This window comes from Panthera onca, chromosome B1 (assembly GCF_046562875.1).
Source record: "Panthera onca isolate mPanOnc1 chromosome B1, mPanOnc1 haplotype 2, whole genome shotgun sequence".
Classification (NCBI taxonomy): Eukaryota; Metazoa; Chordata; class Mammalia; order Carnivora; family Felidae; genus Panthera; species Panthera onca.
Genome location: NC_138342.1, coordinates 167,222,366 through 167,246,466, shown reverse-complemented (window position 1 = coordinate 167,246,466; position 24,101 = coordinate 167,222,366). Strand labels below are relative to the sequence as shown.

The 24,101-nt window shown below is 39.9% G+C and overlaps 1 protein-coding gene across 5 annotated transcripts; it reads left to right on the top strand.

The window, feature by feature from the left end:
• The first annotated feature begins 1,746 nt into the window (after positions 1–1,746).
• SLC18A1 (solute carrier family 18 member A1) lies at positions 1,747–23,662 on the top strand. Of its 5 annotated transcripts, XM_060655934.2 has the most exons (15): positions 1,747–1,959; positions 2,593–2,956; positions 3,553–3,611; positions 6,219–6,302; positions 7,429–7,521; positions 9,063–9,152; positions 9,407–9,450; positions 11,979–12,039; positions 12,123–12,218; positions 18,607–18,685; positions 19,587–19,638; positions 21,158–21,221; positions 21,481–21,600; positions 21,820–21,953; positions 22,854–23,662. In XM_060655934.2, the coding sequence occupies exons 1-15, from the start codon at positions 1,836–1,838 to the stop codon at positions 22,965–22,967; spliced, it is 1,578 nt and encodes a 525-aa protein (XP_060511917.1). In that variant the 5' UTR covers positions 1,747–1,835; the 3' UTR covers positions 22,968–23,662. The 5 variants fall into 5 exon arrangements, with proteins under 5 accessions (XP_060511917.1, XP_078301231.1, XP_060511918.1 ...); XM_078445105.2 differs by lacking the exon at positions 6,219–6,302; XM_060655935.2 differs by lacking the exon at positions 12,123–12,218.
• Positions 23,663–24,101: the final 439 nt, after the last annotated feature.

The following is a 24,101-nucleotide window of genomic DNA, read 5'->3' as shown; positions in this document are numbered from 1 at the left end:
TCCTAGAGAAGAGCACAGGCAACAACCTCTCTGACCTCAGCCATGGCAACTGCTTACTAGACATGTCTCCAGAGACAAGGGAAACAAAAGCAAAAATGAATTGCTGGAACTTAAGATAAAAAGCTTCTGCAAAGCAAAAAGAAATAATCAACAAAACTAAAAGGTAGCCTATGGAATGAGAGAGGATATTTGCAAATGACATATGTGATAAAGGGTTAGTATCCAAAATCTATAAAGAACTTCTCAAACTCAACACCCAAAAAACAAAAATCCAATTAGAAATTGGGCAGAGACATAAATAGACATTTTTCCATAGAAGATATCCAGATAGCTAACAGACACATGAAAAGATGTTCAATGTCACTCATCATCAGGGAAATGCAAATCAAAACCATGATGAGATACCACCTCACACCTATCAGAATGCCTAAAATTAATAACACAAGAAGCAATAGGTGTTTGTGAGGCTATCGGGAAAGAGGAACCCTCTTGCATTTTTGGCAGGAATGCAAACTGGTGCAGCCATTCTGGAAAACAGTATGGAAGTTCCTCAAAATTTAAAAACAGAACTACCCTATGATCCAGCAATTGCAGTACTAGGTATTTATCCAAAGGATATAAAAATACAGATTCAAAGGGGGCACATGCACCCTGATGTTTATAGCAGCATTATCAATAGTAGCCAAACTATGGAAAGAGCCCAAATGTCCATAAACTGATAAATGGATAAAGAAGATGTGATACACACACGCTTACACACACACACACACACACACACACACACACACACACACACTGGATTATTACACAGAATTCAAAGAGAATGAAATCTTGGGGCACCTGGGTGGCTCAGTTTGACATTTGGTTAAGCGTTTGACTTTGGCTCAGGTCATGATCTCACAGTTTGTGAGTTCGAGCCCTGCATCAGGCTCTGCCCTGGTGTTGCACTGGTAGTGCAGAGACTGCTGGGGATTCTCTCTCTCCATCTCTCTCTGTCTCTCCTCTGCTTGTGGTCTCTCCCTCAAAATAAATAAATAAACCTAAAAAATTTTTTAAAAAGAATTAAATCTTGCCATTTGCAACAACATGGATAGGGCTAGAAAGTATTATGCTAAGTGAAATAAGTCAGTCAGAGAAAGACAAATACCGTGATTTCACTCATCCGTGGAATTTAAGAAACAAAAAAGATGAACATACGGGAAAGGGGAAAAAGGGAGGGGGGGTGAACCATAACAGATTCTTTCTCATAGAGAACAAACTGAGAGTTGATGGAAGGAGGTGGGTGGGGGATGAGCTAGAAGGATGATGGGTATTAAGAAGGGCACTTGTTATGATGAGCACTGGGTGTTGTATGTAAGTGATGAACCACTGGATTGTACTCCTGAAACCAACATTGCACTGTAGTTAGTGCAACTAAGTAGAATTTAAATAAAATAATATTTATATTTTTAATATATTATATATTTAAATATGTATATATATGTATATATATAAAGAATTCAAATAGAAATTTAAATAAAAATTTGAAAAAAAGAAAAAAAATATGCTAGGTAGAATTCCAGATATAAAAAGGTGGTAAGCAGTGCTTTCTTATAAGGCATTCCAGGAACCCAGTAGAATTGTTGAGATGTATAAGTGAACAGAGACACAGGCATGGAAATGGTTCAAATACCATTCTAGTATCTGCAACTATTTGCACTTTTTTATTTTAATAGTGAGTTCCACTTGTCTGGGCAGGATTTCTCCCCTCTTCTGTAAAGGCTGCAGAAGACCTATAGCTGTAAGAGGACCTTCCATAAGAAACTGGAGAAGACACCTTCAGCCCAGCTCTCACCATGCTCAGGATAGTTTGGGATGCTCCTCAGCAGTTGCTAAAGGAGAGGAGAGAGTCCCGGAAGCTGGTACTGGTGGTGGTGTTTGTTGCTCTGCTCCTGGACAACATGCTACTTACTGTAGTGGGTATGTTTGGATGTCTCTGCCCTGGGGGTTAATTTGGTCTGGGCTCCAGCAGGGAGCACACACCCTGCTAAAATTTAGCAGTGAGTGGACTTGAAAAACACAAAAGGTAAATGAGGTTCAGAAGTGTTCTGTGACTTCCCTACTAATAGATGCTAAGTTGGGGTTCAAGCTCTGTCCAACTGATCCCAGAGCTAGACCTTCTTGCACTATACTTCCCTGACCCTACCATCTCCATTCTTTGCCATCTCTGTATGAAAGCTGAAACACTAAGACAAAGCTTGCCTTGTTCAACCTCAGCTATGAAAGTGAGCATCTGGTGAGTTGAAAATTTCCCCACTCTCTGTATGTATGTTTGAGAAAAATTGTGAAAACTCCATAAGTAATGATTTTGTGATTAAAAATAAATGTTAGTGAGTAGGTGATTGGCCCATACAGAATCCAGGAGTAATGCGACCAATTTTATGTTAGTTGGAATTTACTTAATCTAAAAGGATAATTTGGATGGCGCAGTCTTTTAGTAGGCTTCAAATCATGTCACACTGAGCATGATATAGAGCCTATAGTAATGCCTTTGAACCAATTAGCATTAAAAAGTATCCTTAGCCCTCATCACTTGTCCTTCTTGACTTTCAGTGCCCATTGTACCCAACTTCCTATATGCCACAGAGTTCAAAGAAATCAACACTCCTCTGCACCTTGGCACCACCACAGTTTCCCAGCATGTCCTTACTCCTCGTGCCTTTTCCACAATCTTCTCCTTCTTTGGAAATGACACCATGGCTATTAAAGAAAGTGCACCCAGTGGCACAGCATGGACAGATCGCACTTCTGGTACCATCCCTCCTCTAGTCACTGAAGCCATCCCAGCACAACAAAACAACTGCTTGCAAGGCACAGAGTTTTTGGAGGAAGAGAACATACGGGTTGGGGTTCTGTTTGCTTCAAAGGCTCTGATGCAACTTCTGGTCAACCCATTCGTGGGACCTTTCATCAACAGGTATCTCAATAAGTTCAGTGCTCTACATGGTACTCACTGGCTCAGAAGCAAGAGGATGGGCTGTGGTATCATAAAGGTAGTTAGAGGAAGAAAAGAACTCACTTGTCTATCTCTGCGGAGTCAGCTGTTTACCCAAAGGATAACATGGTATTGATGAAATGCCACGGAGCTCAAATTTTCTTAATGATGTACTGACTATTGAGTACCAAGAAAAGAACCAATGGTCAGAAGTATACTGTTGATGTTATTTCAGTGCTCTGGAACATATCTCAAAGGCAGGACTACTGCAATCTAGAACACTGGTTTGTTAGAAGTGTTTGGGATTACCCTGATGTTTCAAAGGGATATATACTCTGACTAGGGCATCCTTCCTGGAAAAAAAGATTTTGGCCCTGGTCTCTGGGTAAATTTGCATATTTGTTTATTTGCTTATACACATTCATATGTCATATTCATCTCTAAACTTGCATTCAGAGACATGTTTTCCATGTACTCAATAACTGCATTTATATTCCCAATTATAAGAAAAAAATATATAGTCCAAGTATATGGATGCCTATTGGGACTGTATCTTTTTCTTTTTAATTCTCTTTTAGGATTGGATATCACATCCCCATGTTTGTTGGCTTTGTTATCCTGTTTCTCTCCACAGTTAGTAAGTAATTTGCTTCATCTTTTATTTTATTCATTGATTACCTTTGATTTTATCACATCCACTACAATAAAGAGAGTAGGGTCAAGCTAGCTAGGTAGTATCTAAATAGCCTGACACTGATTTAAATACTTTGCTGCTTTTGATATAGGGACTAGAGCAGTAGTGGCAAATCATTCTACTTGGAATTTGTATATTCTGCTATAGAAGAAAAGACACTTTGCTTCCATCAGCTGGGGAAAATTGTAAATACTTTTTAAATAGGTGGGCTATAGTGTGTGTGTGTGTGTGTGTGTGTGTGTGTGTGTGTGTGTATCAGTAGTCCCTTGAATGAGTTTAGTACAAACCTCCCATATTTGGAGAAAGTTTGTATTATTTTGATACACAAAGGTAAAGGGCCACCAGCAAAGAATCTAAATTGGACAATAGCAACTGGATAATACCAAAGAGTCTACTGCCTTCAAGTAAAGACATTAAAGGTTATAGTTTAGAGAAATAATTTTGTTTAAAAAAAAAGAAAAATAAAGACAGTCTATCCAGTATAATATAAATGTTCTAATAAAATAGAGATGGAATAAAAATAGTAAGTGAACAAATTATGTCTGGAAATTGACCCTGAGAATTAAAATAAGAAGGAATGAAGGGGGGTGGGAGGTTAATACAGGAGAAGGTAGCTTGCCTCTGCTTACTCTGCTTCCAGTAACATTATTTCCTTCTCTCTCCTGTTTTTCTTATCACCTTTTTGTTACTTTTCTGCTTTTTCTATTGCCTTTCTTCAAGTTTTCTTCCCTTTCAGCATAGGGCTTAACTCTTATCAACCAATGCTTAACAGGAATTTGTTGCATTCAGGGTTGGAAAGCTGCAAAGAGCAGAAGCTTGATGTGTGAAGTTCTGAGAACTGCAGCTTACTTGTGAAAATTCTAGCTAAATAAAAGAAAGTGAGGAAATTCAAGTTAGAAATGTTTATTGAACTTGTAGAATCTCAGTCCATGCCACATAATAGATTAAAAATGAATAGGATTCTGTTTTATCAAATGAGACCATAATTCTCACCAAAAAACTTTGTAGAGCACACATATTATGTCTTGATGGCAAAAGCCATTGAGGGGAGTTAAAGAATGAAATGACATGGTTCCAGTCCAGAGGTTTATGATGTGTGTCTGGGGAGATAAAACAAGCACCCTGCAAAATAAGATAATGCTATAGTATCCCAAACTCTTTAGTATAAGGTCCTTGCTTGATTCTCTGCAATTAAATAATAATTATTGTTTCCATGCTATAACCAGTGTTGCTATACTGAATTGGCCTAATTCTAGCAAATGTTTGCTCTTTACAGAATTTTATGTGGCATCTCTTTAGGGTTTTTTAAATACTGAAAAGAGGTTGCTGATGCCCATTATTACCCTTAAGGGCCTCCAGCTGAGACCTATGCTTAATGTAATTAGGAGTGAAATGGCAGACCGTGTTTGGGGGCAAAGTGAGAAAGAAATTGTTTTGGTTTTCCTACATAGGGTTATCAACCATTCTATTTTGCCTGAGATTCAGGGGCCTTCCAGAATGCAAAGTCTTTGGCAAACTGTAACAAGTTGGTAACTCCATTCTCAAAGAAAATAGGAATAGCCAACCTTGAACAGACTGAAAATCAGAAAGCTTAGGAGAAGGCATTAGAAAGCCAGCAAAGAGAAACCAAGTCCATGCATGTTTGAGAGACTATGATCATGTCAGGAAGTAATGGGAGAAAATTATAAGACAGCAAACAACCAAACACATCTGTAATGAAAGGGTAAATGGATTCAAATTCTGCTGATTCAAATACTTTGGGAGAGAGTCTTCTTTCTTTCAGGGACATTGTCCTGAAATGAAGGTGAGACATGTCTAGATTTACCAAGCTTACTACCAACACCCTGTAATTTAGTTTTTGATAATGTATTTCTATTTGGTACTCAGTTTTTTGTATGCTAGTCTTGAGTAGGCTGAACCTCTTAAAGGGCATGAACTGGATGTTTTCTTTATTTCACATCTGCTACAGAGTCTGTATATGATAGCTGTGTGTTTGGTATTACTTAACACATACTCACTGATTTGATTTGGTTAAAAGATCTTCCAGGTAAAATAAGAGGAAATACCTGATTGGATCACAAGATATTATTTTCTACCCAATGCCAATGGTCCTTCAATTACACATAGCTTTTGTCCTCTCACTTTAGATGACCCAATGGAGCCCAACAATGGCAAAGGTCAAATGTGGGTGTTGAATATAAAGGATTGAGAAGTAGGATCTAAAGGCATTAAAGTTTTTGGGCAGCCATGATTCCAATGGACAGGATGTTGAGCTTTGGACAGGAAATGTGGAAATCCAGCCTTCCATCCACTGTGTGGTGAATTGGTTTATGTTTCTGTGGTTTCTCAGTTTTCATGTCAATGAAAATTAAATCCTAAATAAGGCATGGGAGATTAGAAAGACAAATCCAAAAACAGAAAGCAGTGATCATGCTTTATTAAAACATATATCTAGTGGCTTATATCTATAATATCATGGGCATATTTTCTGGTGGCCAGGGATAAAGACAATTTGCTAACTGGAGCATTCTTGCTGTTCTCTTTACTCAGTGTTTGCTTTTTCTGGTACCTATACCCTACTTTTTGTGGCTCGAACCCTTCAAGGCATTGGATCCTCATTTTCTTCTGTTGCAGGTAATACTGACATCTTATGCACACACACACACACACACCCAACACACACACCCATACATCTCTTACCATCTTCAGACCCTATAAGATTTATATGAATAGATAAGAAAGTATCCTAGTAGGAAGAAATTATGATTCAAAAACAAGACAATTGGGGGCATCTGGGTGACTCAATTAGTTAAGTGTCCAACTCTTGATTCTGGCTCAGGTCATGATCTCACAGTTGTAGTATCAAGCCCTGCATCAGGTTCCATGCTGACAACGTGGAGCCTTCTTGGGATTCTCTATTCCCAACCCGCCCCCCCCACCTCCCCCTCCTCTCAAAAATAAAATAAATAAACATTAAAAGAATAAACAAAAACAATATAATTGTAGTTATTGGCAGTGTTATAAATACTTAAGCCTGACACAACTTCCTCTGATAATATTTGGATATAGCCATCTTAGGTCCAAGTAAGTTCAGTAAGACCATGCAGTAGGCCAGGTTTGTATTTAATGCTACTCTATGGTCTTTTCTCTGTCCCCCTCTTAACATTTTATAGGAAGAATAATGTGAATACTACCAGTAACCCTATCACACTTTGAAAAGTATCATCAAATACAACATTTAATGTAATCCTATGAAGTAGATATTTTATGCCATTTTTCACATGAACAACTGACATGAAAGCCCAACCCATGCTGTCTTCCAGATACTCTGTTTATGTCTTCCTTTAGCACCTCCATTGAATAGAATAGTGTTCTGTGTTTATAGATTTTTTTCCTTTTTTGACCTACCTCATATACATTCCTTCAGGAAAATAAGATAGGGAATGATAAAATGCAATGAAATGCAGAATCAATGGACAGTGGTATTCTGTATTACCCTTCCCAGAGACTTTTACACTTCCAACAATATTGTGAGCAGAAGGAGACAGCAATGTGAGAGTTTGGGGGACCAGTGAGGGCAGTATTTATAAAGTACTATGCATTAAGTTTTATAAAAACCCTCAAACTGGAACTCTAGGTAAGATGATCCCTGAAGATATAATAGGGATAGAAGACTAAGAACTAATAGACCAAGAATTCAGTGAAAGAGGCAGACAGAGGGCTCCTGTATGCTAACTCCATTATGTAACTCTTCTTTCAGGTCTTGGGATGCTGGCAAGTGTCTACACTGATGACTATGAGAGAGGGCATGCCATGGGAATTGCCTTGGGGGGCCTGGCTTTGGGAGTGCTGAGTAAGCATAACCTGGACCCAAATCTAGGTTCAGAGGGTAGGGTAGTGCATACTCTTTGAAGATGGATCCAGGAGGCAGGTGTTTCTAAGTTCAAGGAAGACAGTATTTTTTTTTCCCTTTTCTTTCCAATTACATGTGGAGTCCTTCTGAAATGTTTCCCAAAAAAGGCAAAGTCTCTTTCCCCTTAAGAAGCTTAATAGCCCATGAGGGCCTGGGAATGGTCCAGAAACCCATGTTAGCAGCCACTGTCTCACCTCAATTTCCACACATGGCTAGTGCTCTCAAAATGAAAGGAGCTCCTTGACAGATTTTGTGCTAAATATATTGCAGACATAATCTCTCTTAGTCATCACACCACTATAAAGGAGGAATTATTGTCTTCATTATACAGATGAGAACTAAAAAGTTTAAGCAACCATCCAAGATTACACATACAGAAAATGCCAGAGCCAGGATATAGACTCACATTTTCTGGCCTAAAAACCCAAGCTGTAACATACTTCCTTTGAGGTTCATCTCTCATATGATTCATTTGACTAGTCCAACAAGTCAAATATTTTACGGAGCACTTATTTCATGCCAAGCACAATGTTAGGACAGAGGGGATATGGGTAAGAAGCCTCACACATGGTTTCTCCCCTCCTTGCAATCTCATTGAGGGAAAAACACCAAAGGTCTGTTCCCTGGTCCATACCCCACCTCCCACCACAACCATGGGAGAAGAGGGAACAAAAACCCTGTTCTTTGTTAATATCCATTTTCCCACCCAAGCTAAAATTTTGGTTCATCTTGGTCTCCTTTATCACTTCTCACTCTCAAATGGATAAGCCCAGTATATTCTGTATAGCTACTTCCTCAAGGTTGGTTCCTCATCACATCTCAGTTGGAACCAGCCTACTGCCTGATCTCGTTCACCTTCCTTTCTTCCCCCAAGTTGCCACCAGAAAAAATGTCCTATGCCCAGAGCTGGTGGCATTTCTCCCCTGCTAAAAAAACATGTTTCTCCATAGCTCACAAGGCCAAATACATGCTTTATCTGGATATACGGGGCACTTGACTATTTGGCATCAACATTCCCCACCTCTACTCTTTCTCTCCCAAATACTCACATTCTAGTGACTGAACACTGAACTGACTTCATTCTATTTCTTCTCCAACTACAGTCTCTTTTATGACACCTCAATGTTCTTCACTTATGCTTCTTCCCCACCTGTATTATCCACTTGACAAAGCCCTTGTGGCCACCTGAACTCACTGCACTGTGTTTACACAGCACTTTGTAGATTGAAACTTTCCTGTTGAACTTTACTTTTCACCATGTTCTAATTATTTGGGTCATCCCACCCCACCCCAATCACATGCATTTTCTCTATTTGAAAGTAAGCCCCTGGGAACCAGGTCTTCTTCATCTCTGAATCCCCAGAACCTCATGTGGAGCTCAGTGCCTCGTAGAGCTTTGGTAAATCTCATTGGATATATGTGGACAAATCACACCAACTAGGAATTGACCCTTACCTCTGAAATCTGTTTTTCTTTTCCAGTGGGAGCTCCTTTTGGAAGTGTGATGTATGTGTTTGTTGGGCGGTCTTCACCCTTCCTTATATTGGCCTTTCTGGCGCTACTAAATGGAGGTAAGTCACCATAAGAGATCACCAGACAGATGATAGCTTAAATCAGGTTGGCAATGTACTCTGCTATGGTGTCAGTCTTGACATACTTGAAAAATCAAGGACTGCCCCATTCTTGGAAAGAAGGAAGAAATTCAGAGAGTTAGATCTCTACATGATAGGGTGATAATAGCAATAGAATTATGGCTGTTACTGGAGTTTCCAAATAATCAGTGGACAAACTAAACTGTCTCTTTCTCTGCCTCTTTCTTTCTTAGCACTCCAGCTGTGTATCCTACAGCCTTCCAAAGTCTCTCCTGAGGTAAGAGGGCACCAAGCTCCATTGCCAAGGGATATATAGAATGGTTAAGTGCTAAGACCCAGTCTCCCCTAGATCATCCCTGTCAAACCATAAGAAGAAAGGTGAAGAAGAGTGGAGTGATGGAAAGTGAGAACTATATCTGGATTCCAAGATAGGTCCATATTTAGGGTAATGTTGGGGATGGTGAGGGAGTCTGGTTTGATGTTGGACAAAGATGGAGGAAGGACCTTATGAAAAATTAAAGAAACATTACAGAATTTATATATATGAACTCAGAACAAGAGGGAATGACATTGGGACCTGTGAATTCATGGTTATAACACCTCAGAGCTAGAGAAGACTTTAGATGCTGTTCAATCTCTCCACCAAGAGCATCTTTGCACACTATCATCCTATCACGATTAAATATCAGAGTTGGGGGGCGCCTGGGTGGCTCAGTCGGTTAAGCGGCCGACTTCGGCTCAGGTCATGATCTCACGGTCCGTGAGTCCGAGCCCCGCGTCGGGCTCTGTGCTGACAGCTCGGAGCCTGGAGCCTGCTTCCAATTCTGTGTCTCCCTCTCTCTATGACCCTCCCCTGTTCATGCTCTGTCTCTCTCTGTCTCAAAAATAAATGTTAAAAAAAAATTAAATATCAGAGTTGGTATTTGTCTGACCCCAAGCCAAAGATGGCTCTGAGAAATTCATATTAAACCACATAGAATAAAAGACAAGTAAGTACAGAAAATGTGGGAAAGTTTGATCTAAAAACCTTGATTTTATAGCCACATCAGACAGAAGTGTGGGTAATATGGGAACACACTACTTGCAATTGGGATCTGAAGTGGGGGCAGTCTTGCGGGACCAAGTTGTTAATCTGTGGGGTGTGTGCTAACTCCAAGTACTTAGTGTCAGAATTGAATTACATTCTAGGACAACCGATTGGTGCCCACAAAGAACTGAAGAATTGCTTGGTGAAAGTTCCCACATTCAGTGTCAAAAGTGTTGTGAGAGGAGAAATTATTTTCTAATATCTTTTTCAATAATTTTGACTTAGATGGTAATGTTACAGATATGCAAAAAATTCAATTATTATTTTTCTGGCTGTATGAAATGCCATTGTGCATGTACCATATTTTATTCAATCTCATAGATTTGAACATTTAGGTAGTTTCTAGTACTTTGCAATTATAAATAGTGCTACAATTAATAACTTTATGTATATACATTTTATTACATTGGAAGTAATCTATAGAATAAATTTCTAGAGGTGGAATTTTTGGGCCAAAGGGCTTATTGGACTTCTTTATGTGTATTTTATGATTTAGGTTTGTCTCTTTAATTTGAATTATATGTTTAGTTTTAATATCTCTGAATATTTCAATCCACCCTTGTGTGTATGCACAGATGATTATCATACCAAAACTATTCATTCTATTACAAGATAAGATGTAGTTAGCACCATGGATTAAGGCACAGAATTCAGGAAGTTTGAAAGTGGGAGAAGCTCCAGCTACTGAGTCATGGAATACTGTGGAAAAGAAGGAGCTATTTAAGATTGACTATGAAGAAGGGTAGAATTTGGACGATTTGGACCTGTAGAGAGAAGGAAGATAGTTTAGGCAAAAATAACCACGAAGTTAGTTAGGCAAAAATAACCCACTAAATGAATGGGAAGAAGATGGAATGATTGAGTTTAGCTGGAATAAAAATTTGCTGGGGGTAGACAGAAGTTAGAACTGAATATTTAGAACTTATATTTTATTTTTATTTTTATTTTTTAAAGTTTATTTTGGTATAGAGAGAGAGCATGAGCAGAGGAGGGGCAGAGAGAGAGGGGGAGAGAGAATCCCAAGTAGGCTCTGCACATCAGTGTGGAGTCTAACGCAGGGCTCAAACTCAAGAACCACAAAACCATGACCTGAGCTAAAGCCAAGAGTTGGACGCTTAACAGGCTGAGCCACCCAGGTGTCCATAGGCTCACATTTTAATCTAGATATTCAAACACTTTCTGCTATACTTGTCTAGTATGGCTCAAAATGGTTAGAATAAAGCATTCAGAATGCTTGAGAAGCTTTCGAAGTTATCACCTCTGTGTTCACCTTTGGGATTCAGTACTTTGCCTGTGGTTCTCCCAGGGCAAACATTAATGCCAGTGAGATCTAGTGGTAAGGCCCAAGAGCAGAAGTCCAGACATCCATTGTCCAAAGCTGGCCTTGCTGACAATCCACTCTCATCTGGTTGATGATCATTTGAAGGCAGGAATCATGTATGGAATATGTTGTCCTACTCTTTATGACTACTACATTGTCTGTCTTATATACAGGAGGTAAACTGCCAGGTGACTCTGTGACATTGGACAAGTCACTTTATCTCCTTTAACTTGTGTGTCTGCTCTCTTCAGTAACATAGATGGTCATAGCTGACCATCTTGTAACATAGCTGACATAGATGGTCTCTAAGGTCCTGTCTGCATATTCTCAGATTATATGAAAATAGGAGAGATGTACACTGTACAAATGGATGTTTTTTTGTTGTGCATGTTCTCAGAGTGCCAAGGGGACTCCACTTCTTACACTTCTCAAAGACCCTTATATCCTGGTGGCTGCAGGTAAGCTGACAATGCCTCCCTTTGGGATAGGAAGAGTCTGGGCTTCAGGGTAGCCATGGGGGCTCACAGAAATGTCTCTCCAGGCTCCCTCTGCTTTGCTAACATGGGAGTGGCCATGCTGGAGCCCACACTGCCCATCTGGATGATGCAGACCATGTGTTCCCCTGAGTGGCAGTTAGGTAAGTGACCTTATTCCCCAACTTGGGCTTAGCCAGAGGTGTGTGCCATGGCCATTTCTCAGGTAATTGAGAAGCATTATCAGGTCCAGGTCTTCAGGGTCACAATGTGCTTCCTTTGTCACCACTTTTCTTTTTTTTTTTTTTTTCATTTGTATTTTCTCTTTCCATACTTATAAATTGAGCCTGAGTGGCCAGGCAGTACCTCCAAGAAGCATCCTGAGATGGGCGGGGTGGGAGGGATTGAGAGGGGCTATGGAGAGTCAACATGCCCAGCTAAGTCATAGAATGATCAATAATTTTTAGTCAAAAGACCTCGGTTTTCATTTCAGCTCCATTGATTGGCTATGCAAACTTATGCAAACCACATCAATTTTCTGAGAATATTTTTTTTCATCTCTGAAGAGGGCATCAGAATACTGTCTAGTTCAAAGGGTAATATGAGGAATACATGTTATAATTTGTGGAAATGCTTTGCACCTGTGGAATATTAATATGCACCACCATTAACATCCACACTTTTCTCTCTTCAACTCCCCTTCCCCTAGATTACCCTTTTGCTATCTTTTTACCTCTAACAAGGTGTTTATGGAGTATGTTGTTCTGTGAGAAAGGCCTCTAGCCTCCTCTGATTCATGGTGAGAGGTACTCATGACTCATCTGAGCTTAGATGAGCTTAGGTTCAGGAAGCCTAAGAAAAGGGAACATAGAAGGCTACATGTCATTCAGTCACTGTAGAGAGGAGAAGCTTATGGGACCAGAGGGGAAGTTGATATGAATTTGATAAAATTCAGTATACAATAAAAAGTACTAAATCTAATTCTTTAGGGGACAATTCTAAGCAAGGCTCCAAGCTGCACTCCTAGCCTCAAATTGAATTTTTCTGGGCTGCGACTACCTCTGACCATGACAATTAATTGAATTGGTGCTTGTAATAGAAAAGCATCCTCTGCTCCAAGGCTCTGCTGGCTCAGGCTCTTGGTGCAGGTGGGCAAATACAGCTCAGAACAACTCCTCTTCAGCCTTTCTTCACCCTATAGGAGAGAAAAGTGAACCAGCCTTCAATAACTGCTGAATTGTTGACTTTGGGTTTAACTGTAATTGTCATGACAGTTTCTTTTAGGGACCACTATTTCCTCTAGGTACAGAAAGGCATAGAGAGGCTAGTGACACCAAAAGAAATTCACTGGGCTGATTCCACACAGTCCCTTATGGAGGTGAGGCTGCAGCAGAAAGCCCTCTGGAGAGTAAGTCAAAACACCAATAAGGCTTTGTCTCCCACCATCCTTTACAACTTTCCTCAATGCTATCTGCATCTGTAAGTCTAGCTTCAAAAAGTCTCACATCATCTGAAAAGCTTGTTAAAATTCTGAGTGTTGGGCCCCACCCAGAAATTCGACAGAATCAAGTTTGCATTTTCATAAGTTTCCTGGTGATGCTGATGTGGTATCAGTGACCACACTGAAAAATATTGCACTAAATGGAGACAACCTCTCATGGTTGTTAGGAGTTGGAGACAGCAGTTTTGAGGGTGCTTTGTGGTCTGTGACTGGACACTTTTTAAGTGACCCAGCACTCTAAGTGGAGGAAACAGCACAGGCTTTGGAAATAGGCCCACTTGGGTTTGAATCCTGATTACTTACTGGTTGTGACCTTGGATAAGTTATTTAACCTCTTCATACCACTTCACACCACTTTTTTTTTTCCATTTGTAAAAAGGGAGATGTTTTCAGGATTAAATATATCTATGTATTCTAAAGGGATTAGCATAGTACAAGAATACAGGATAGTTATACTCAGCAAATAAAAATTATTATTTTCATCATTATTTTTCTAGAAATTATTTAAACAGTCACAGATATGTGTAATTTCCTGCTCCTTTGAAGATATGCTGTGAAAAATATATGTTTGTCTGTAGACATATAGTTTGTAACACCTATTTTGCACAAAATACTATTGAAATGCAACCTATACCCAGATCCTAAAGAACAAGCCACGTTAGTTGAGGAAAATCTCATTTAGAAAATTCCATGTCATTCAAAGCAATATTAAGGAGATGTATTTAAGTGGCTAGTGGGCTTCTTAGAGATGCTCATTTCCAGATCTCAGGTAAAAAATGGAGTAGGTATACTTTTAAATTTTTAAAAGCAATTACAAATAAACAACTGGGTACAGTTTTGATGCCCTGTACAAATAGACAAATACACTAAGATATGCTTCACTTTCAGCCCATTGAAGAGAATATTAAAGTCAAACAAGCCATTGACCAATAACTGGTGAATTGTTGTACTTTGGGTTTAATTGTAATCATCATGACAGTTTCCATCAGGCAACACTGCTTCATATAGCTACAGAAAGGCATAGAGAGGCTAGTGAGACTTGAAGAAACTCACACTGCATTCTCTACAGTCCCTTATGCCAGAGCCATCTGTGCTCTCACACCACTGGTATGGGTAGTGGAGACACAGGAAGTCGGAAGGAGAAGGCCTGGGTTCAAGTCCTGATCCTGCTACTCACTGGTTATGATGTTAACAGTTAAGGCTGGTGCTCTGAGGGCACTTATTGTGTCCCAGACACTGTGAAAAATGGTTGGCATACATTATCTCAAAGCTCACAACCAGCCCATCTGGTAGGAATTATTATTAACGCCATATTTCATATGGGCAGTATGGAGGGCATTTTTTGGGATGAGCACTGGATGTCATATATAAGAGATGAATCACTGGGTTCTACTCCTGAAGCCAAGACTACATTGTATGTTAACTAACTTGAATTAAAAAAAATAAATTTCTTAATCTTTACCCAATTTCCTATTTTCCCCTCCAAAAACTCCCTGGCTTTGTAGAACCTCCTGTCATTGACATGCGTCCCCGTGCCTTCATCTTCTTCTCCAAACACTTCCTTCATCTTCTCTTGCCCTGAAACCCTAATGTTTCCTGAGAACACCCTTTCCCAGCCCTCTTGATGGAAGTCCACATTCCTCTAGACTTTGCTTACTTTTGCTGCTGCTGGATCATTTCTTCTTAATTCTCCTTCAAAGACCCAAACACTCTTGAAGATCATGTCATCATATTATACCCCCCTCTACCTCTCTTCATTGCAATCACCTATTGACCCCTTACTTACCCATTCTCATTCATTAAAGTTGTCAATAGCTGGTTCATATTCTTTTATCCTTTACACCTATAGCCACTTTTGGTGGCTTCAATATCCAGGTGGAGAACTTTACCAACATCTTGGCCTATTCCTTAATCTACTTTCTTACAATAATCTTTTGCAATTTTTCTTTCTCCTCTCCACCTCAACCAATCAAACCTTTAATTGTATCACCTTTGAAATTTCAATTCCAAGCTTTCAGGTTATCAACTTACATATTCCCTGCTCAGGTATTCTAATATCTCCATATCAACAAATTTTGGCTACTCTAAGCTCACCAATCCATTGGCCTCAATTCTTTTCCTATTTCCATCATTTCTCATATCCTCACTTATTCATTTACTCAGCTTGGATTCCATCATGATGTTACTCTTTTGAAAGCATTGCTAATTCCTTTGCCTTGCTCTCCCTCTAGGGTTGTCAGCTGGCACAGCATTAATTCTGGTTAAGCCAATCTGTTTTCCCACTCCTTGTCTGCACATGAGTAGTGGATTGGGGCTGTAGGAAAACACACAACTAGGCTCTCAGTTTAACCTTATATTTATGGCTACAAATCTAAAGTAGGTTTTCATAGGAGCACCTGGGTTATTCAGTTGGTTAAGTGTCTGACTCTTGATCTCAGCTCAGGGTCATGAGTTCAAGCCCCTCATTGGGCTCACTGCTGGTTGTGGAGTTACTTTACAAAAATTGAAGTAGGTTTTCATATTACCCAACAACATTTTTCTAAGTCCCCAGTTTTGTTCTCCTTCCAACTTTCTGAAATGATAATTTTACACTTATCCATTCAAACTTCCTCTGTACCCTGATTCCTTTACCTTCATCCTTCTCATCTCCTAGTCATTGAGAAAATAGAAGCAATGAGATAGGAACTCACATATTCCCTGCACTTGTACCCACATTCGTTGCCTTCTCTTTATGGTTGAAGCATCCCAACTCCTTCAGAGGCCAAGCTACTTCTACTGCTGCTATTTCTACAACCACAACAACTAATACTACTACTACTACCACCACCACTATCACCACCATTACCACCCCACCCCCACCTGCCCCCAGCACCACTATTACTCCTTTTTCTTCTTCTTCCTCCTCCCCCCATCTCCACCTCTTTCTTCTCCTCCTCCCTCGCTCAACTCCCTCTTCCACCTCCTTTTTTTCTTTTATCTTCTTCCTTCTCCTCCTCTTCCTTCTTCTCCTTCTCTTCCTCTTCTTTCTTCTTCTACTTCTTCTTTTTCTTCATTCCATCCCTTCTCAACCACTTCTTTGGCTACTTCTTATTACCTTTGTTAGCTCCTCTTCTTTTGCTAACTTTTAAAGTTAAGAGTCCCTGAAGGTTCAGACCTTGGATTTCTATTCTTCTCTATCTGATATTTCAGAGGTGATCCCAGCCCTCCCTATGGCTTTAAGAACCATGTATAAACCAATGAGTCAAACATTATATCTGTGCTTAGGATCAGACTTGTCTAGACTTGTCTAGACTTGTATGCTCACATCCTGACATCTCCAGTTGGATATTTAATACACATTTCAAACCTTTCATGTTTTTTCCCCCAAGCTCTTCCTCTACCAAATTAAGTAAGACAAAATTAAGTAGTACACCAAATTAAGTAAGACAAAAAAGAGTGATCCTTGATTTCTTTCTTTCCCTCACTCCCACTATGCCCACGCCCAATCTGACAGAAAATTCCACTGACTCTACCACCTTAACACCTCTGATTTTATTCACTTCTTTCTATTGTGACCTCTAAGCTGAAGCATTGTCACTTTCCTCTTGGGTTCTACAAATAATCTTCTGACTTCCATGCTTGTCCTGTGATCCCATTCTTCTAACCACAACCAGAGGACTTTTAAAAATGTAAATTAAAATATGTTGTTTCCCTCCAAAGTTTCCCATTGCACTTGGAATAAATCCCAAATTCTAGGCTTACATTTTCTTTCTTTCTTTTTTTTTTTTTTTTTAACTTAAATTCAAGTTAGTTAACATACAGTGTAGCCTTGGCTTCAGGAGTAGAAGCCAGTAATTCATCTCTTACATATGACACCCAGTGCTCATCCTGAAAAGTGCCCTCCTTAATGCCCATTACCCATTTAACCCATTCCCCCATAGACCTGTATTTTTTTATCACTCTTCACTTTGCTCATTGTGTTTCAGCCACACAGACTTCCTTACAGACAAATGGTTTCTTCTTTAAGGTATTTGCATTAGATGTGCTTTTTCCCCCCTGCTTTGAATGCTCTGCTTTGATTCGCAAATCTCAGTTTAAATGTCATCTCCTCAAAAAAGTATTCAACTCCCAAACTGAAGTTAGCCTTGTTCCTGGTCACACTTCCATGTCACCACATTAAATTTTCTTCACAGAACTTACCATTTTACAAAATTATCTTTTTTCATTCATTTGTTTGTGTGTTTATTATTTTCTGGCTCCCCTCTCTTGGAATGTAAACTCTCCAAAAGCTAAGATTTTGTCTATCTTATTTACCCCCTCTAATCCTAGAACACTTGAGACATAGTAAAAGCTCATTAAAAGTAAACTGAATGAATGAATGAGACTCAGAGAGGGTAAGTTGCCCAAAGTCACAGAGCTAAAAAGTAGCGAAACTAGTTTGAATCCAAAACTGTGTGGCTCCAAAGCCCATGATCTAAACCACCTGGCTCTACAGTCAGAGAAAGCAATGTAGCTGGTGCTTCAGTTTACAAAATACTTTTACATACATTATACAATTTACTTCTCAGTGTAAATTGGTATGATAGAGTCATAGCTTTGTTTTTGCCAGATGTATATACCAAAGTTCAGAAAGATTTAGTAACATACCCAAGATCATTACCAGAGCAATAGAAAGAAAGGTGAATAGCAAGGCAGGAATTTCACGTCCCAAGATATATTTATTTCTCTCTCTAATGCTGATGGTCTTAGGCTGATAATCAAAAGGATTTTATACATGAAAATGGCTCATTAGAGCCATTCTTCAAGAAGTTTAAGTGGGGAGCTTGGAACACATTGTACTAAAGCTAAACAAAGTCCTACTCCTGAGGAAAATGGAGGTGAGAGCCTTATGTCAACTTCTCTGGGTTTGCACAAGGATCTCCAAACCACAAAACAAAGTGGCTTGGGGTCCTTGAAGGTAATAGGTAACAAAGTGGCTTGGGGTCCTTGAAGACTTAACTGTCTTGTAGGAAATAAATTATGTAATAGTTAACTGGGAATGTCCTAAGATGAGGACCTTTGTCTTTCCACAGGTCTAGCTTTTTTGCCTGCCAGTGTGTCCTACCTCATTGGCACCAACCTCTTTGGTGTGTTGGCAAACAAGATGGGTCGGTATGTAACCTGGGAATCTGTGGAGAATAAAAAGAATGTAGGATGAGAGAACCTTTTGAGGTTGTCCCTGAGCTTAGGATAATGAACAGCTTCTCTGATATTTAAAGTTTAGAACAAGTACACATAGATAAAAGCTGCCCACAGGGAGGATGAGGGTGGGTAGTTGGTGAGGACAATATAGAGAAAGGATGGCCCTGAGCTGGTTGTGAGGGATAACCTTTATTTCCAGTTGTTTGTTGTCTAGTTGAAGTGCTAAAATAACCCCACAGAGAACAGTCATGAGAAAGCTCAGTACTTTGGGGGCAGTGGTTATCAGATTGTGTTCCATAGATCCCTAGAGAGTTCTAGAGGGACCTCAGAGGCCATCAAGTGTAAAAGGTTGAGGGCTAAAAATATGAGTATGGATTCTGTTCAACTACAGTGGGAAAAACTTTAATTTTATCTTTGGAGCTCAGCATAAAGATTTAAAAAATAAGTTCTTAAAACCCCTGCTATAGGAAGTCAGAAAAGGAAAGAAGTATGGTATTTTCTGTGGCTTTTGAGATGAACCTTGAAGACCAGAAAAAATATGAATAGGGAAGATATAGTGTGAACTGGGAGTAGCATGATTTATGTTTGAGGGTTACTACCAAGGGGCAAGTACATTCTGAGTAAGTTGATTCCTCTTCTAGAGGAAGAAATAATATGTTCCGTTGCACCTCCTCTGCTTCTACTATGGAAAGAGATATGGAGCCTGGAATAGATGAGGGCAATGAAAAAACAGGGAAAGATCTCTCACCTGGTTATAAACAAGTCATATAGAGATGTCTTCATCTTCTCACATCCTAAGGGATTCCTGGAATTAGGGGTGGTAGGAATTTCTCCCTTTAGCAATATTTGCTGATGGCTTTTTTTCTTCCAGGTGGCTCTGCTCCATGATTGGGATGATGGTTATAGGTACCAGCTTGCTTTGTGTAAGTATAAGTCTAGGAGGGAGAGAGAGAGAGAGAGAGAGAGAGAGAGACAGAGAGACAGAGAGACATTTAAAGACCATTTTCCTTTAAAATAAACGGAGGGTTAACTTGGCAATGATTGTTGGAAGGACTGTTTCTGCATAGGTAGGAATTGAGAACTGGGAGAGATGCCATCAGGCATCCCATTAAAGGAGGAGGGAAGGAGGGAGGAAGTGTAATTGGGGCAGATGTAGCCAGAGGTCTGAGGTCCTATGTATGGGCACATGAAACTATCCAAGTTGGTATCTATTTCTGGGGCCAACAGAGTGATGACTTTTATGACTTAATTTATTCATCCCACCATGACAGGACCCTAGGGGAACCATCATCTGAGTTGCAGGCTCTGGTGCCAGAATATTTGGTATAAAAAGAAAGAAAGAATAACTTTCTTATTTTCAAGAGCCCCCTTCAAGCTCTCTAAACCTTCATTTTCTCCTCTCCATAATGGGAATCATCAGCACAATTGTCTCCTAGGCTTGAGGGAGATGAGACTAGAGCTGTAAAGCACTGAATACAGTGTTCAAGAAAGGCTGGAGGTCCTGATCAGGAACATGAGCTCCACATTCATTCTCAGATTTTCCACTTGCTGCTTGTGTGACTTGAGCTAGATATGTCACCTCTTTTTGTTCAGTATCCCCATCTGTGTAGAGAGGATTCTGTTAGCATTTCATAGGGCTGTCCATATAAATAGCAACAGTGTCTGACACATAGTGAGCCCACAGTAAATCTTAAGACAACTGCTGGTAAAATATAAATACCCCTTGGGAATAATCCTTAAAATTGTGTTTAGCCACTAACATCTAAATGGTATTTTAAACCTCTGAGGGGTAAATGTTTTGGGGCAGGTGTAGGTAACAGATGCTCAAGGAGAGAGGGAGGTAAGGAATCAGCAAAAGAGGAAAGGAAGGCTCTCAGTGGAGCACTGGTAAGGCAGAATAATGAGTTTCACAAGCTTGCTGATATAGCACCCCAAACATGCCACCTGCCCCTCTAGATTATGGGTAATTTGTTGTTGGTGTATTTTGTCTTCCTCCAGTGGCTACCAAGTTAGAATTTAACTAAAACCTTTGAATGTTCCTAATAGAAAAGGGAGGAAACACTATTCAATGAATAGTGAGGACAGAAATGTATGTCTGGGGTGGGGGGGTGGGCGGTGGTTAAAGTAGGGGGAGGGCTCATTCAACAGAAGCTCAAGCATTGTTATAGTATAATGGAGTCAAATTTGAGGTTTAGACTTAATCTTGCCACTTATTAGATCTTAACTTTGGATAGGATGTTTAATTCAAATGGCACCAATCTAACTTTCATATCTTTAAATTGGAGGTAAAGATTCTTCTTCATAAGGAGATGTGAGAATCCAGATAGATAATACATGTGGTACACAGCACATGGCTAATAAATGCATTCCATATGAAAACGCTTTGTTTCTGTGGTGATTCAGCTGGACTCCTGATGAACTCTTCTCCCTTCCCTGTTGCAGGTTCCTCTGGCTTATAATATTTTTGGTCTCATTGGCCCCAATGCAGGACTTGGCTTTTCCATAGGTAAGAGTACTTTTAAAGGAGATAAGAACCTCCTGAATTTTGGCCTTGGGTCAGATAAGAGGAGGTATATGAAAAGACAGAAGGAGCAGGAGGGCAGCTGACAAAGATGTGGACTTCTAACTCCTACCAGGAATAGGTGTCAGTGCTGAGTGGGAGGATAGCAGGCAAAAAGACTAAAGGAGAATAAGAAGGAAAGATGCCACAAAAAGGGAAGGGACTGTGAGTAGAGCTGACAGTGTCCTGTTTCCTCTGGCTACAGGTATGGTGGATTCCTCTGTGATGCCCATCATGGGACACCTGGTGGACCTGCGTCATACCTCGGTGTATGGGAGTGTCTATGCCATAGCTGATGTAGCTTTTTGCATGGGTTTTGCTATAGGTATGTTGGCAGGGGAGAAGGGAGCACCCAGGACCTGGTTTCCATTTTCTCTTGTTTACTGTTTACCAACTGGAAATAGAGTCAGAAGGCTGATTCTCCTAAGGTTCTGGAGATATTTGACTTCAGGACATCCTCTGGGTCACCTATTGCCCCTTGCATGGTGTCTTCTATGTGATCAAGGCTCAATAAACACTGGTAAATTTGGTTTATTCCTCACAGGCCCATCCACCGGGGGAGCCATTGTGCATGCCATTGGCTTCCCCTGGCTTATGGTCATCATTGGGGTCATCAACATCATGTATGCTCCTCTCTGTTACTACCTGAGAAGCCCCCCAGCCAAGGAGGAAAAGCTGGTAAGGGGCTCTGACTGCTGCTAAAAAAATAATAATCTGGGGTTTTTTTTTTCCATATCTCTCTCACATTGTTTTTATCCTATGCCATTTCCTCCCTCTTTGAGTGTTTTTCTGCTTTGCCATGTTTTCTGATCTAATTTTCACGTTTATGTTTCCTTTGTTTTCTTCCTTATTTTCCCTTTTCTATGTAACCACTTTGCTTCTTACATCGGGTGGTTAAAAAGGGTCCTAAGTAAAGAAGAACAATGAGAACCTCAGGTGCGGGGGCCATCAAAAGCATCCTGTACTTTAGTTACTAGCAAAATATGAGTTACCAAATTATTTCCGCAAAGAAGGCAAAATTCCACCAGGCTAATTCATTCATTAATTCATTAATTCATGTCTGCCATTATATATATATATATATATATATATATATATATATATATATATTTTTTTTTTTTTTTTTTCTGCCATTATCTTTACCAGGTCATCATTTAAAGTACAAAACCCAGGGAAGAGACCACAACATATGATTTTAGTTAATAAGATACTTTCTTTTTATTGCAGCGTGAGCACCCTAAGGGTGCTTAGTGATGGATATGGGGGCTGCTCAAAGGGATGGAAGAAGACAGAGGGGTCTGATAGGGGATGGTTCCAGTTTCAGCTGACTCCCTGCTATAGTTTGTATTACCACTTTTAAGATTCAATTAAAAGCATTCCAGATATTTCTCTTGACTAGAGTTGCTACACCTAGGTGCCTTGGGAGGCCTGTGCCTGTAAACGAAGCAGAAAAAGAATCCTACCCCATTTCTTGACTCTTTCCCGAACAATACTAGACTTGAGTAAGCTAGTGAGGGAAGGGAACTGGGAGACTGGTAAAATATATGCAGTAATTTCTCTTCCTGACTCTTGCTTCAGGCAATTCTGAGCCAGGACTGCCCCATGGAGACCCGGATATGTGCAACTCAGAAGCCCACAAGGGAATTTTCTCTGGGGGAAGACAGTGACAAGGAACCTGGCAGTAAGCAGTAGCAGCAGAAAGTGGTCTCTGAGCCTTGTCACATGTTGGATCCATGAGCCTTGGACTTCAGTGACCAAAGAGTGACCACCTCTTTCCCTAATCATGAGATCTCTATGGGCTGCTCAACAGGCTTTACTTCCCTCTCCCCTGGGTATACCTCCCCCTACCCCCGACTTCCATGAGTGCCATTCCCCGGTTCTCTCCTTATCAATGTAACCCATAGCTCTTCCTCTAATGCTTTGCTACCTCAGCTGGCCCATCTTTTATGGGAGGACATAGCTATGCTTTCTCCTAAGCTGTTGTAAGCCTGATTAAACTTGAGCTGTGGTGGATTCTGCAAGGAGTGACTCATTCCATTGAAACAGCTTTGAGCACAGTGTGCCCCTGAAACCAATGGGGTAAATGACAAACTGCATTTCATCTATTATCTGATATTCTTTGGCACATCCCCAACAGACCATAAAACTTTGTCCTCTGTTCCTCCATTTGGTCTTTCCTGAGTTTTCTCAGCTGAGTTGAGAAAGTGTCCTCAACATTGTACTGCTGCCAAATTGCCAATGTGGGAAATTGTTTGCCTGGTTCTTAGAAGCTGAGTAGTTTTTCTGTGGCTAAACCTAGAGCTGCTAAAGTGACTTTGTCCTCGGTGAATGGGTGGCCGTGTTTCTACCTTTCCTAAACTCCTTTCACTTTTAGAAATAAAAGCAGGAGGGCAGAAAAAAGAAAACATTTTTTTATCCAATATTTTATCAGAGGAAGTGAAAAGAAACTTCCCTGAAATCCCTTCAAACAGTGGATTTCCTAATACAAATATTATAATGAGGAATTGTTCTCATTTGTTAATGAATAAGTTATTAGCTAATTCAGACATAGTAAACTAGATGCTCTTTTATATCAAAAGAGAATGTGTGGGCAAATACATAGGTCCTATAAATATTTTGACATTTTTCTACCTTTTTCAAACATTTATTAAATGTGGGGTTTTAAAGAGATGAGAGTCATGGCACCCACTTGTAAATAGCTTCCCATGTATTTTAGCAAATAGGATATACACAGTATGAAAATGATCATTAATGCAAGTTAGTATACATTCTGTGTTAAAGTACAAAGAGGCAGAAATGCGCATAGTCTGGGTGGGAATAATGGTA

Excerpts from the sequence above, each read along its gene's own strand:
- SLC18A1 (XM_060655934.2), top strand. The coding sequence starts at position 1,836 with ATGCTCAGGATAGTTTGGGATGCTCCTCAGCAGTTGCTAAAGGAGAGG. Across the intron at positions 3,612-6,218 it reads CCTGTTTCTCTCCACAGTTA|TGTTTGCTTTTTCTGGTACC; the intron begins GTAAGTAATTTG and ends CTCTTTACTCAG. Across the intron at positions 21,222-21,480 it reads AGGACTTGGCTTTTCCATAG|GTATGGTGGATTCCTCTGTG; the intron begins GTAAGAGTACTT and ends CTCTGGCTACAG.